Source organism: Myotis nattereri, assembly GCF_964212035.1.
Source record: "Myotis nattereri genome assembly, chromosome: 5".
NCBI lineage: Eukaryota > Metazoa > Chordata > Mammalia > Chiroptera > Vespertilionidae > Myotis > Myotis nattereri.
The window spans coordinates 535,027-547,554 of record NC_138080.1 but is presented as its reverse complement, the minus strand read 5'-3'; the positions used below and the strand labels follow the sequence as shown (position 1 = coordinate 547,554).

Sequence of the window (12,528 nt, the reverse complement as noted above, 5' to 3'; positions counted from 1 at the left end):
GTGCGGCATTAACATTTAGCTTGGCCCTGGCCGGGCAGCCCAGTTGGTTAGAGCGTTGTCTTCATTACGCCAAGGTTGTGGGTTCGATCCCCAGTCAGGGCACATACAAGATGCGACCAATGGGTACATAAGTAGAACAGCAAATCAATGTTTATCTCTACCGCCCGCCCCCTCTCTAAAATCAATCAATAAAAAGACGCTACCTTTAACCAAGACTTAATCTGAAAACTTGAGTGTGTTTTTATGTGAGGACTGCAACACTGTTAATGTTAACAAGCACGTGATCGGTAAGCGTCAGCAGAATGATCATTAGCACCAATGTCATGTTTGTAACTAGTAGTTTATTGAACCTTCTCCCCAGTTCCCACTCCCCACCTTCCCCCTCGCTGCTAACTCTGATCTTTTCTTTGTCGAGTGAACAAAAGCAAACATGACGAACAACTGGTCTGAGAACCTGGGCCCAATGCTGTGTGGTCTGGGAATGAAGCTGCTATGGGTTGTTGCCCAGTGAGTTGGGTAATAAACTGAACACTTTCTCTCTCTAGAACTGGAAGTGGAAAGCTAGACTTGTCCCAGCCATTCTCCGCTGGTAGTCTTCGTCAAACCTCTCGTTCTGAGCCACGGTGAAGTGATTCTTCCAGTCTCCGACCGCCCCTGAAAAGACATGGGAGTCAGAGCTGCTGGAGGACTGTGTGCCCTCTGTCCTGCTCTTGTGTGCGGTGTCCACTCGCCCTGCAGGAGGGCAGGGCTGGGCTCGGCGTTCCTCCTGCCAGCCCGCCCCTTTCCGTCTGAAGAGAAAAGGACAGCCATCTGTCTGATTGTGAGGCCAGGAGAGCCTGCTGCCCCTGAGCCACGTTAAGGCAGGGGCCGGGGGGACACCACGTTAAAACCGCAGGCCTAAGGGCTTTCCTGTCTTTCCCCGTCCTCTTGCATGTCAGATAGCATAGAGCCATCTACACCGTGGATGCGTTGCTCCATCGGACCTAAGTGTATTTCCACCTTATCATCGAGAACTCTGGAGGGGAGTGAGATAGGCGGTGGGTTTAGGCACTAAACATTACTCTCTAGTGTGGGTACACGTTGGTTTCATTTCGTCTGTGGTCTCTTAAATACTCCTTCCCCAGTATCATTTATTATGGACCTTGTCTTATCCGTGGAAACCTCCCCACAGGCCCTGGGGTCCTCGACAGCCCTTTCAAGGTCGTGATGCGCAGAGAGAACCACCTTTCCTCATGAACGGAGACACCGAGTGGTCCATGATCTCGGTGGGGACTGCCGAGTAGTTCGCCATGGGATTTTGCTTCATAACATCAAACGAAGTGTGATGGACAATTTTATCCAGGACGCTGTCATCGAGCTTTTTCCCAATAAATTCTCCCAGCTTCCGGATTTCATGCTTTGGGTTCTGTGATCAGAGTGAAAAGAAAAGTGAAGATTTGATATAAAACAGTTTAAAAAATATTGCATTAACATAAGATAAAAAAACAATGGTGATAAGTAACATAAAATCAAAAAACAATCCTGCCTCCCAAATGCTGAACTTTCCAGAAATAACTCATTTTAATACTGTGACACAGGTTTTTAAAAATTAACCATAGCCCTAACGGGTTTGGCTCAGTGGATAAAGCATCGGCCTGGGGACTGAAGGGTCCCAGGTTCGATTCCAGTCAAGGGCATGCAAGTACCTTGGTTGCAGGCACATCCCCAGTGGGGAGTGTGCAGGAGGCAGATGTTTCTCTCTCATTGATGTTTCTAACTCTCTATCCTGCCGGGAGCCGGTCCATCCTTGCTGTTTCAAGGGACCTGGCATATATGGCATACTGTTCTTAATATGTTTGCTCACCTTCTTGGCACTATGTGTTTTAACCAAGGTCGCCTCTCTGAGAAAGGTTGTTTCCCCAAGTAGGGATTTTCCCCTGAAGTTAGGGAGGGAATAAAATCCCTTAACTAAGTGCCAGGCGGGTAATTAATCACTTTAACTACGAATAATCATGCTTAAGCTACATAATCTTTACTCCCTGGAATGGAGATAAGAAACGCCCTAACCTTTGAAATAGAGATTGATAGGATTGGAATCAACTGGTATAAATACAGTTGAAACAAGACAACAGCAGACAGAACTTAGGAGAAAGAGAAGAGAGACAGAAATTGGCACAGAACCTACACAGAACGTTCTCTAGAGACAGAAGAACTTCGCTGGAGAGAACATGGCAAAAGATCCTGGACTGAACCTGACTACAGAAATTGGCAAGAGAACCTGACTAGAACCTGGTGACTGAACCTGGCTGGAGAACCTGGACAGAACCTGGCTGGAGAACCTAGCAAGGGAACATGGCTACAGAACCTGGCTGGAGATCCTAAACAGAACTTCGCTGGAGATCCAGACCAGAACTTTGCTGGAGATCCTGGCTAGGCTGCTGATCAACTGAACGCTGTCTCCGTGTCATTCCTTCTTCGCCGACTCTGTCCACACCTTTGGGGACCCCTGGACCCGCTGGGGTTGGACCCCAGCACTATCCCTCTCCCTTCCTCTCTGTAAAAAATCAATAAAATATATTTAAAAAGATTAACCATAGAAACCAAGATGGCGGCATAAGGTATATACCTATCCATGCAGCCCCCCACAACCACATTAAAACTACAACTAAAAGACAAAAAGGCTATCATCCAGAATCACGGGAAAGCTGGCTGAGTGGAAGTTCTACAACTAGAAGGAAAGAGAAAAGCGCATTGAGGCTCAGTGAGAGGTGCGGAGGCGCCAAGAGCAGAGGTACAGAGGCGCGCGAACTGGGCTGCACCTGTGTGCACAGTTTTTTTCAATCGGGAGATGCAAGCTCCCGACTGTATGAGCTCATTTCCGGCGAGACTCTAGGGACCCAGATTCCTATGGGGAGAAACTGGACGGTCTGGCATCGGGTCGGAAAGCGAGGGTGGCTTTCTTGCAGAATTGCTCGCAGGGATCATTGTTACTGTGGGGGCCCTGGTCTAGGTGACACGGGGACACAGAGACCTGGAGATGGCTGACGGACAGGCATCACTGTTTTCTCCGCCCCGGTGATTCTCTGAGACCCTGCCCCACCCAATTTATAACCCCACCCAAGCTGTGCACAGTAGCGCAAACGAATTGCCTGTCCTTTTGCAGCCTAACCTAATAAACTGCAGCTGGGTCAGAGAGCTCCAAAATTTCCAAACCCCAAACAAAGAGGAGAAATCTTCAGATCTCGCTCCTGCTGGGAGGACTCACATGTTGGTTGAATTTGCACCTCCTTGGAGATCCAGGAGCCAGTGTGCCCAGTGGTCAGATACCAGATCTCAACTCCTCACATCCATAAGTGACACACTTAAGAGGCAGACTCAGTGAGCACCAAAGCCCCACTGAAGCAAGTCCTGCCCCATAAGGGTGTCTCCAGCACATCAGTTCTTCCACTACAGACACAGTGGGTTCTTGCAGTCAATTGGCCTGGAGGTCATTTCCTCCCATGGATACCAACAGCAATCAAGGCTTAACTACAACAAGACCTGTACACCCAGCCCACAAAGGGGTGCACCAAGAGTGTCCACCTTAGGTGACTGGGGAGGCTGACCCACTGGGCCCAACAGGACACCTACCACATAAAGCCACTATCAACAGAGGGAAGCAGCCAAAATGCAGAGACAAACATGTCACAAAGAAACGGAGGAAAGCAAATTACTGGATTTAGAGTTCAAAACCACAGTTATAAGGTTACTCAAGAATCTTCTACAAACCTCTGAGGAACTTAGTGAGACCTTCAAGGATCTTAATGAGAATGCCAAAAAAATGGAAAAGGACCAGTCAGAAATTAAGCAGACACTGACTGAAGTAAAGAATATTATACAGAGATCCAACAGCAGACTAGAGGATCACAAGAATCAAGTCAGAGATTTGAAATGTGAGGAAGCAAAAAACACCCATCCAGAAAAGCAAAAAGCAAAAAGAATCCAAAAAATGTGAAGATAGTAGTGTAAGGAGCCTCTGGGACAACTTCAAATGTACCGACATCTGAATTATGGGGGTGCCAGAAGAAGAGAGAGAGCAAGATATTGAAAGCCTATTAGAAGAAATAATGACAGAAAATTCCCTTACCTGATGAAAGAAATAGACTTACAAGACCAGGAAGCAAAGAGAACCCCAAATAAGAGGAATCCAAAGAGGACCACACCACAACACATCATAATTAAAATGACAAGGGCAAAAGACAAGGAGAGAATCTTAAAAGCAGCAAGAGAAAAACAGTTAGTTACCTACAAGGGAGTACCCATATGACTGTCAGCTGATTTCTCAACAGAAAACATACAGGCCAGAAGGGAGTGGGCAAGAAGTATTCAAAGTGATCAATAGCAAGGACCTACAACCACTATTACTCTACCCAGCAAAGCTATCATGTAGAATTGAAGGTCAGATAAAGAGCTTCACAGACAAGAAAAAGCTAAAGGAGTTCATCACCACCAAACCAGGATTATATAAAATGCTGAAGGGTATTCTCTAAGAAGAGGAAGAAGAATAAAAAGGTAAAGATAAAAATTATGAACAACAAAGGGACAACAAATACATATCTATGAACAAGTGAATTTAAAAATTATGTCAATAAAAAAATCTGATGAACAGAATAAACTGGTGAGTATAATAGAAGCAGGGGATAGAAAGGGAGTGGACTGACAATTCTCAGGGGGGAGGGGGTGTGAAGGGTGCAGGAAGAGATTGGACAAAAATTATACACCTATGGATGAGGACAGTGGTGGGGGTAAGGGCCTAGGGTGGGGTGGGAACCAGGTGGAGGGGAGCTATGGGGGGCGGTGGGGAAGAGGGACATCTGTAATAATCTGAAGAATAAAGATTTATCTTAAAAAATTAACCATAATTATTAAGCTTTTCCTGCTCTGAGATGGAAGCACTGCTGAGTGTGATGCAGTGTGTGGGGAATGCTGCCCTAAACTTATTTCCAAATGTCCTGCTCAGGCCGTTCCTGGAGGGTCTTGGTCGGCCACGTGTGCAGCAGGGAGAGTCCATAGAACTAAGTTACTGCAGAGGCACGGGGCAGGCGATGGAGGCCTGACCGGGGAGGCTGCCACTCGCTCTGACTTTGACAGAAACGCGCCCAGACAGTGCTGTGTGGCAGAGGATGGAGAGGACCTGTTACACTCAGGAGGTGACCGAGAGGTGCCCACGGCTGACAACTCCAGGCCCAGTCCGTCCGACCGGTGCGTAGGTGTCTCAGTGCCTAGGGAGCCAGTGTTCTCTCATCAGAGGGACACAGAGCCCTGGGAGATGTGGCTGTGGGACGTACCTGTTTCTAGAAGGAGTGGGGGGAGGGCAAGTGGAGGAGTTTACCCCACGATGGTATCTTCTGTTTTATGATGAGCTTCAGCTTTAAAAGGTTGGATGTTTAATGTGCCCAGGCCAGAAGCTCAGTGGTTAGAGCCCTTGCCTGTGATCTGAAGGGTCACAGGTTTGATTCTGCTCAGGGGCATGTACCTCAGTTGCAGGCTGGATCCCTGGCCCCAATCAAACTGGGGGAAATAGGCAATCTATGTGTCTCTCACATAGATGTTTCTCTCTCTCCCCCTCCCTCCCACCCTCTCAGAAAGCCAATGGAAAAAACATACACTTGGGTGAGGATTAACGACAACAAAAAGTGCTTAATTTAATTGGCCTACAGCAGTGATGGCGAACCTTTTGAGCTCAGCATGTCAGCATCTTGAAAAACCTTAACTTAACTCTGGTGCCGTGTCACATATAGAAATTTTTTGATATTTGCAACCATAGTAAAACAAAGATGTATATCTCTGATATTTATTTTATATATTTAAATGCCATTTAACAAAAAAAAATCAACCAAAAAAAAATGAGTTCATGTGTCACCTCTGACACGCCGTGTGTCATAGGTTCGCCATCGCTGGCCTACAGACTACGAATCAGCAAGAGTGCGGAAAACTGAGCTTTGTGTGACTACATTCAGGGAATATTCCAGAATATGACCACAGAACATGTAAAAGGGTTTAGGGACTCTGAGGTTAGACTACCTGTGTATTAGAATACTAGAAATGTAATAAGTTATCTTTTTAAAAAAACCATAGAGTGCAATTTAAAACAAAACAAAAGAATTCATAGATATGGGGAACAGACTGGGGTTGCAGGGAGCAGGGCGGGGCTGCGCGGAGTGGGTGAGGGGTCAGAGGTACAGACGCCCAGCTGTCCGCTCAGTCAGTCCTGGGGTGTATGTGTAGCAGGCGACTGTGGTTAATGATACTGCGTTGCATATCTGAAAGGTGCTGAACCATAAGAAATAATTATAACTATATTTGGTGCAGATGTTAAGTAGACTTATTGTGGTGCTCATTTTGCAAGGTGTACAAATATCAAGTCATCCTGTTGCATACCTGAAACTAACACTATATTACACCTCAATTATCTCGATTGAAAACATAGAAAACAATTCTGTGTTTTTTCACTCTCGATATTTTATATCTGGCAATAAATCTAGAATTTGAATTCAATAATTCTGACTCTAAATCATTAGTATTTTCCCATTATACCATCATTTCTTAAACTGTTTCTTGAAATTGATGTCCCTCAATGAAAAAAATGTGTTAGAAAAACGTTTCCCTCCTAAGCAGAATTTAAAATAGATGTGCTGGAAGGCGAGGCGAGGGACCAGCAGCCAGGGGCTGTGGGGGACGCGATGCGGGAGCCAGGACAGCCCAGTGCATTGCGCACGGGGACAGCCATTGCCAGTGAAATGGAGCCATTCTCTGCTCCCTGTTCACTCTGTGAGGCCCTTATGCGGCCGCTATGCTTTGATGTAATATTTCATGGTCAAATAGGAACGTGCTGGCCCTCACCATCTTCAGGTCCTCGTAGAAGAGGTAGAGGATGCGGTGTTGGTCTCTGGCTTCCCACCATCCTTTCACGTGGTCGTGCCATGAGCCCCAGCACACTGCAAGACAGGGTGGGGATGGGGCCAGGGTGTAGGGACAGGGGAATGGGCCAGGGGCCAGGGGAATGGGACGGGGACAGGTCATGGTCCAGGGGCCAGGGGAATGGGACAGGGACAGGGTGAGTCCCGCTCACCAGCTGACACTCCACGGAGGAGAGAGCTCCCAGTGTCAGGTGGTGATCCCCTCACATCCAAGAAGGCAGGTCCCATGGGTCCTCAGGAAATGACCTTTTTGATGGTGTTGGAGGCTTAGAAAGGGGTTCAGAGCTGAATGTTCATACCTTTCCCAGTCAGAAAGCTCTCAAAATACTCTTCCCAGGTCCCGGGGTCCGGAAGCGCTTTATTCATCCTGTGGAAATGGTAGTAAGACACCAGGTTGTCCTTGGGGTTTCTCGCCACATAGATTATCTAGGGGGAGAAGAGGGGAGAGAAACAGCCAGTGAGGCCACTGCACGCTGGTTATCGCCCACAAGCTCCATCCATCCATCCGTCCGTCCGGGGGTCTTAAGGATGCGGATCCTGGATGTGGGTATTGGGAGAGGAAAGGCTCAGAGCCGCGTGCACGCGGTTGTTGGAAAGAGGTGAAGGGTTTTCCCTGAATAAGTGAAGAGCTTTCAGAAGAAGTAGATTGAAGACCAGAGTGTCACTCAGAGCTCCTGTTGCTCTTTACCTGACAGTTTTTCTCCAGGAAAGACGGAGGCAGCAGTTGGAAGGGAAGGTGTGTTTTCAGGGTCCGTGGTGAGGGCATCGCGTTTGCTTGTTCCAAGCCTGTAAAATGATTCTGATCATTTCCCACTAGTGTTCGCTGTGCTTCACAGCACGGCTGCTTTCACTGTCACCACCTGAGGGCCAACTGGACAATGTCAGGCAGCTCTGTGGTCTGACCCGCGAGGATGTGTCCAACCGACGAATTAATGTTCTGGCTTGAACAATGTCTAACCATAACAAACAGCAGACCAAATAAATAAGAACCCAAATCCCAACCTGTGGACCAGGAAATCACTTAGGCTCCTCCTTGTGGAGTACAATTAATGTCTAACTAGAGGATCAACATTTAACTTCCTTCCGTATGAACAGTGACTCCGTTAGAAGAGATGGCTGGAGAACAGCATGGGCCAGATACAGTTTTTTAAAAAGACGAAGTCACAAGTATGTTGATATACTTGTGTGAGTGTCTAGAGTTTTGGGAGGCTATTTGATAGTCAGCATTCTGAGTCTGCATTTAGGAGTATAATCCAGTGAAGTTATTCTACACTCACCCGATCCCATGGACGGGATTATCCATTCGATGAAAGGAAACCGCACGTGAGTAGGTGCTCGGTGAGTTCGGTCAACATCACCATCATTTTGTATTAAGTCCACTATCTCCTGAGTCCACGTGGTCCCTTGTTCCGCAGGGAGGTAGAGATGAGTAGACCGTTAGGATACTGTATCCTTAAAGATGGCCAACTGCTTGTTAGACATCTGTGTGCATTGTGAAGCCAGGTTTGTGATGGGATTAAGAAAACACCATTCTTTATACCTTGTTTTACCATAGTATGATTTTTATGAAAAGGCTCCAATGTGAAGCAGTCTTATGTGCAGTTCATTGTTTCCTGCCACAGCTATTCACTGGGCTGCTGTCCTGTTGGCTGAGCTGCATTGTTCCTTAGTGTTATAATACTCTTATGGTCATAAGGAAACCCCTCTAATGTGTGGAAATAATTAATGTGTGAAATGTTTGCTGTGTGAAGAACCCAATACTCTGTAACTTCCAAAATGTGGTGAACGCCCACTATCCTGATGTGAATACCCTAAGCCCTTAAAGTGTAAACACCCTGCTCCTAGCATAAGGCACACCGCCTGGCCCACACCGATAAGACACAAGTTGTTTACCACTGGCTATATAAGACCAGATTTTCTTCAGTGGACGTCTCCTGCCTGATGAGAGGCGGACCCACGTCACTCCGTGAGACAAGCCCCTGACTGACTGCCCTGCTGTGCGAGCCTGAACCAACTGCGGCCGCCTGTCTGTCTCTGTCTTCGTCGTCTGTCTTTCAGTGTGCATCGCTGGGTGGCCTTTGCCGGAGCCTAGGACCCACTAGGAATAGGTAAATAAACCCTGTGTGATTGCACACTGATTCTGTCTGTGTGTTCATGTGTTCCGGTTCAGCTCAACTGTCTAGGTGTGAAGTACCCGGAGACAGGCTGTTATTGTGGACCCCTGGTCACCTGCATATGTCCCACTAAATCTAGACAGATCGTTAATTAATTGGGGCAGAATTGGGACACTTAGGAAGAACAGCTCTCTGCTCCTGACCTGCAGATCTGAGGGCTGCTGAGCAGGTCAGCAGTGCAGAACCACTGCTCCCCTCCTCTTCCCCAAATCAGCCTGGTCCCTTTCCTGCTCACTCACACAGAGCGGCTTTGAGCCAGGCCCGCAGGGAGGCCCGCCTGGGGAACAAATCTGTCAACAAGTCTAGAGCCCTTTGTTCTTTGCTGTTTTAGTCACGCTCTTCTGAGGAAGTAAAAAGAAATGGGCGTCGCTGGAAGAATTAAACGCTGAAAACTTGTAGGTCATTTTAGTTTCAGTTTCCACGGCGATTTGCTGTGGCCCTCACTCTGCCCGGCCAGCAGCCCTCCACTCAAACCCGGTCATCTCTTTATTTCACTATTAAGGCATTTCCCGCCCCCTCCCCTGCACCCCCCCCTCCCCGCTCTACCTGCTTTAGGGTAGGTGCAGATGAGCAGGTCATCGGGCCTGGCCTGGAAGTCCCAGATCTGGTCCCAGCTGTCGCAGGTGGGCGTGGGTTGAAGGATTCCCTTCACATAGTCCACAGTCATGCGCTCTGTCCCATCACATTTCAGCTCCGTTCTGCTCAAGGCCATTGGTGTCGGGAGTCAGTGCTGTTCCCACAGACTGCGGGCTCCCAGCACAGAGCTGTGGTCTGACACCTACAGGCAGCCTCTGCCCTCAGCCCTCCTGGGAGCCTGCGCCGGGCAGGGAAGAGCCACAGAATGCTGGCCCGAGCCCGGCCTGTTGTTTGGGACTTTGCACTCAGGCTCTTCCTGGCCTCGGCCCTCCCCCGACTGCAACACCCCGGGCCTCGCCAATCCCAGCGCTGGGGCCCTCCCCCGACTGCAATACCCTGGGCCTTGCTAATCCGAGTGATGGGGCCCTCCCCCGACTGCGGGCCTCGCCAATCCGAGCGCTGGGTGCAGCTGGCCCTGCCCTCAGCATCAGTGCCACAAGGGTCAGGGCCAGCTCTCACTTGTCATGGAATAAGGCAGGCGCTTTAGCTGTCTCTCCTGGGAGGTCTAGGCTGAGTGCAGGTGGGAGAGGACCTGCCTGCGGGGTGACATGGCAGCAGCGAGCCACTTCCCTGGCAGCCGGAGGGCAGGCCTGTGGCTGGGACCGACCCTCCCCGCCCAGAAGCCAATGAAACAAACCGGCTCCTGAGAGGAGGCTCCTTCCTGCTGGAGGCGGTCGCGCTCCTGCCAACAGGCGTCTCTTCGCGGCTCTTACACAGGTTGTCTCAAAAGCAAAGGGAGTGACAGGGGGTTGTGTTAGGCCTCAGCCCACCTGCTTCCTCCTTGGGGCTCACGCCAGAGGCGGCTGTGGGCTCGTTCCCGCACAGCCCTGGCTGGTCTGCACTGCGGGCTCCTGTCCCGGGAGCAGCCTGGCTCCTGGGGGAGCCGCTTTCCTCCTCCCTCCGGGCCCCTCCTCCTGGCGACCAGCTCTCCATGGGCCGGTCCCTCTCCATTGACCTTTCACCTGCTCAGTGCGATGGCCACCACCCACCTTCCCTGTCGTCCTGTGATACAAGAGGACAGACATCGCTCTGCTCCTGTGTCTCTTCCTGGCTCAGAGCTCCGACCCTTTGGAAGTGCCTGTGGTGGGAGTGCCCTTGGTTATTCATGAGGAGCCCCTTCCCACCACACCCGGGCGGATGCTAATGAGGGGCCAGGGGCCCTGGGATAGTCTCCCAGCCAGCGGGCTGGCCACACCAGGAAGAAGCACATGGCTAGCGGGTGGGAACTTTTTCAGGCCCCTCCCCAACCTGCAGGGAGGGGAGACTGGCTAAGGCCCCAAGAAAGCTCTGGCCACTGAAGCTTCAGTGGGTGGTGAGCACGTGATGTTCTGCGGGGGCAACAGGCCCAGATGCCACGGGAAAGGGCCTGGAGGCTCTCTGCCCCTCCCCCCAGCCCTGGAACTATGCACCTCACCCACTGGATGGCTCCCGACCCCATCCTCACGGTAAAGCTGTGAGCATGGTGCTTTCCGTGAGCCCTGCGAGCCCTGCTAGTGGGTTAGTGAACGAGGCGTCACAGGAACTCCCACATGGAGAGCTGGCTGGTAGCCGGTGCAGGTGAGCCTGGGGCTGGCTGGCTGGCACCGCAGACAGGCAAGCTGTGAGCGACTGTCCTTGATGTGTGGGGTCTGCACACTGGCAGGTGGTCGGTGCCGACTGAATGGAATTAGGACCCTGGTTGGCGTCGGGGATTGCTGTTGGTGCCTCAGCAACCCTCGAGGGCTCTCAGAATCCATCTGTCCCCAGAAGTCAGGAAGTCCCGTTCTTGCTTAAATCCTTCTCCCCAAACCTTCACAAGCTCCCATGAGGACCTTCATGCAGAGGCCTCCCTGTACCCAGGCTAAGCTTCAACTGCTGCCTCTCACAGGGCAGCCCCAAGGCCATGCCTGCTGGGCACCAGCTCCCTCCGGGTTGCAGACACCACGGTCTCTCCTGGCATGCTCCTTGGCTCTGCAGGTGGCGCATGTGAAGTTCTTTGGCTTCCCTCTCGCTGCTCTAATGTCTTCCTGCCACGCCCCCTCACTGAGAGGCCTCCCAGAACTCAGGGCCCTGCATGAATCCCACCTCCTTCCCTTTGAGGAGCTTTCCCGATGTGGCCATGTGTGTGAGTGGACGTGGCCCTCACTTATTGCAGTCTACACAGTTCAGTCGTGCAACATTATATAACCCAGCTGCATTGCACTCACTCCAAAGTCCAGCTGCCGCTTGTCACCGTACAGTTGGCCCTTTACGTGTTTAACCCCTCTCCACCTCAAGACCTAGCCCCAGCTCCAGCTCCTGCCCCAGCCCCTGATCTGTTGTCTGCCTCTATGAGTTTGTTTATTAGTTTGTTTGTTTATTTTTGGTTTTCTTTTTAAAAATATACCACGTATGAGTGAGATCATATGATATTTGCTTTAGCTTTTCTTTTTTTAATTTATCTTTATTGTTGAAAATATTGTAGATTTCCCTTTGATTGTTTTTTAACCATTGACCCCCCTCTACCCCACACCTGCCTTTCCCAGGCCCTCACCACTCTATGGCCTGTGTCCGTGGGCTATGCATACCTGTATATATAAAAGGCTAAGTGACCATCCATCCAACCAGTAGCTGTGACATGCACTGACCACCAGGGGGCAGATGCTCCACACAGGAGCTGCCATGATGCACACTGCCCATCTATTTATATAAAAACCCTGGGTGTAACGTCACAACCAAGGCTCAACCAACCGGAAGGAAGTCAGTCATGCAGGGGTCTTCTTGGAAACGGCTGCACCCTCCCCGAGCTGTCTCCTGTGAGG

The 12,528-nt window shown here is 50.2% G+C and overlaps 1 protein-coding gene across 4 annotated transcripts; it reads right to left on the bottom strand.

The window, feature by feature from the left end:
* Positions 1–322: 322 nt before the first annotated feature.
* LOC308519000 (sulfotransferase 1C4-like) lies at positions 323–10,601 on the bottom strand. 4 transcript variants are annotated; one of them, XM_081090881.1, is made up of 8 exons: positions 10,386–10,601; positions 9,659–9,810; positions 8,216–8,341; positions 7,627–7,724; positions 7,238–7,364; positions 6,862–6,956; positions 1,225–1,405; positions 323–654 (listed from the first exon to the last, which is right to left on the bottom strand). In XM_081090881.1, exons 2-8 carry the CDS (start codon positions 9,777–9,779, stop codon positions 542–544), a joined length of 861 nt encoding a protein of 286 aa, XP_080947007.1. In that variant the 5' UTR covers positions 9,780–9,810; positions 10,386–10,601; the 3' UTR covers positions 323–541. The 4 variants fall into 4 exon arrangements, with proteins under 4 accessions (XP_080947007.1, XP_080947008.1, XP_080947005.1 ...); XM_081090882.1 differs by lacking the exon at positions 10,386–10,601 and adding an exon at positions 10,208–10,278; XM_081090879.1 differs by lacking the exon at positions 10,386–10,601 and having other exon boundaries at positions 9,659–10,185.
* Between the last annotated feature and the right edge of the window lie 1,927 nt (positions 10,602–12,528).

Coding starts and splice junctions, on each gene's coding strand:
- LOC308519000 (XM_081090879.1), bottom strand. CDS start 9,824: ATGGCCTTGAGCAGAACGGAGCTGAAATGTGATGGGACAGAGCGCATG. Junction 6,957..7,237: donor GAGCTTTCTGACTGGGAAAG/GTATGAACATTC, acceptor CCTGTCTTGCAG/TGTGCTGGGGCTCATGGCAC. Junction 1,406..6,861: donor TCTACGAGGACCTGAAGATG/GTGAGGGCCAGC, acceptor CTCTGATCACAG/AACCCAAAGCATGAAATCCG.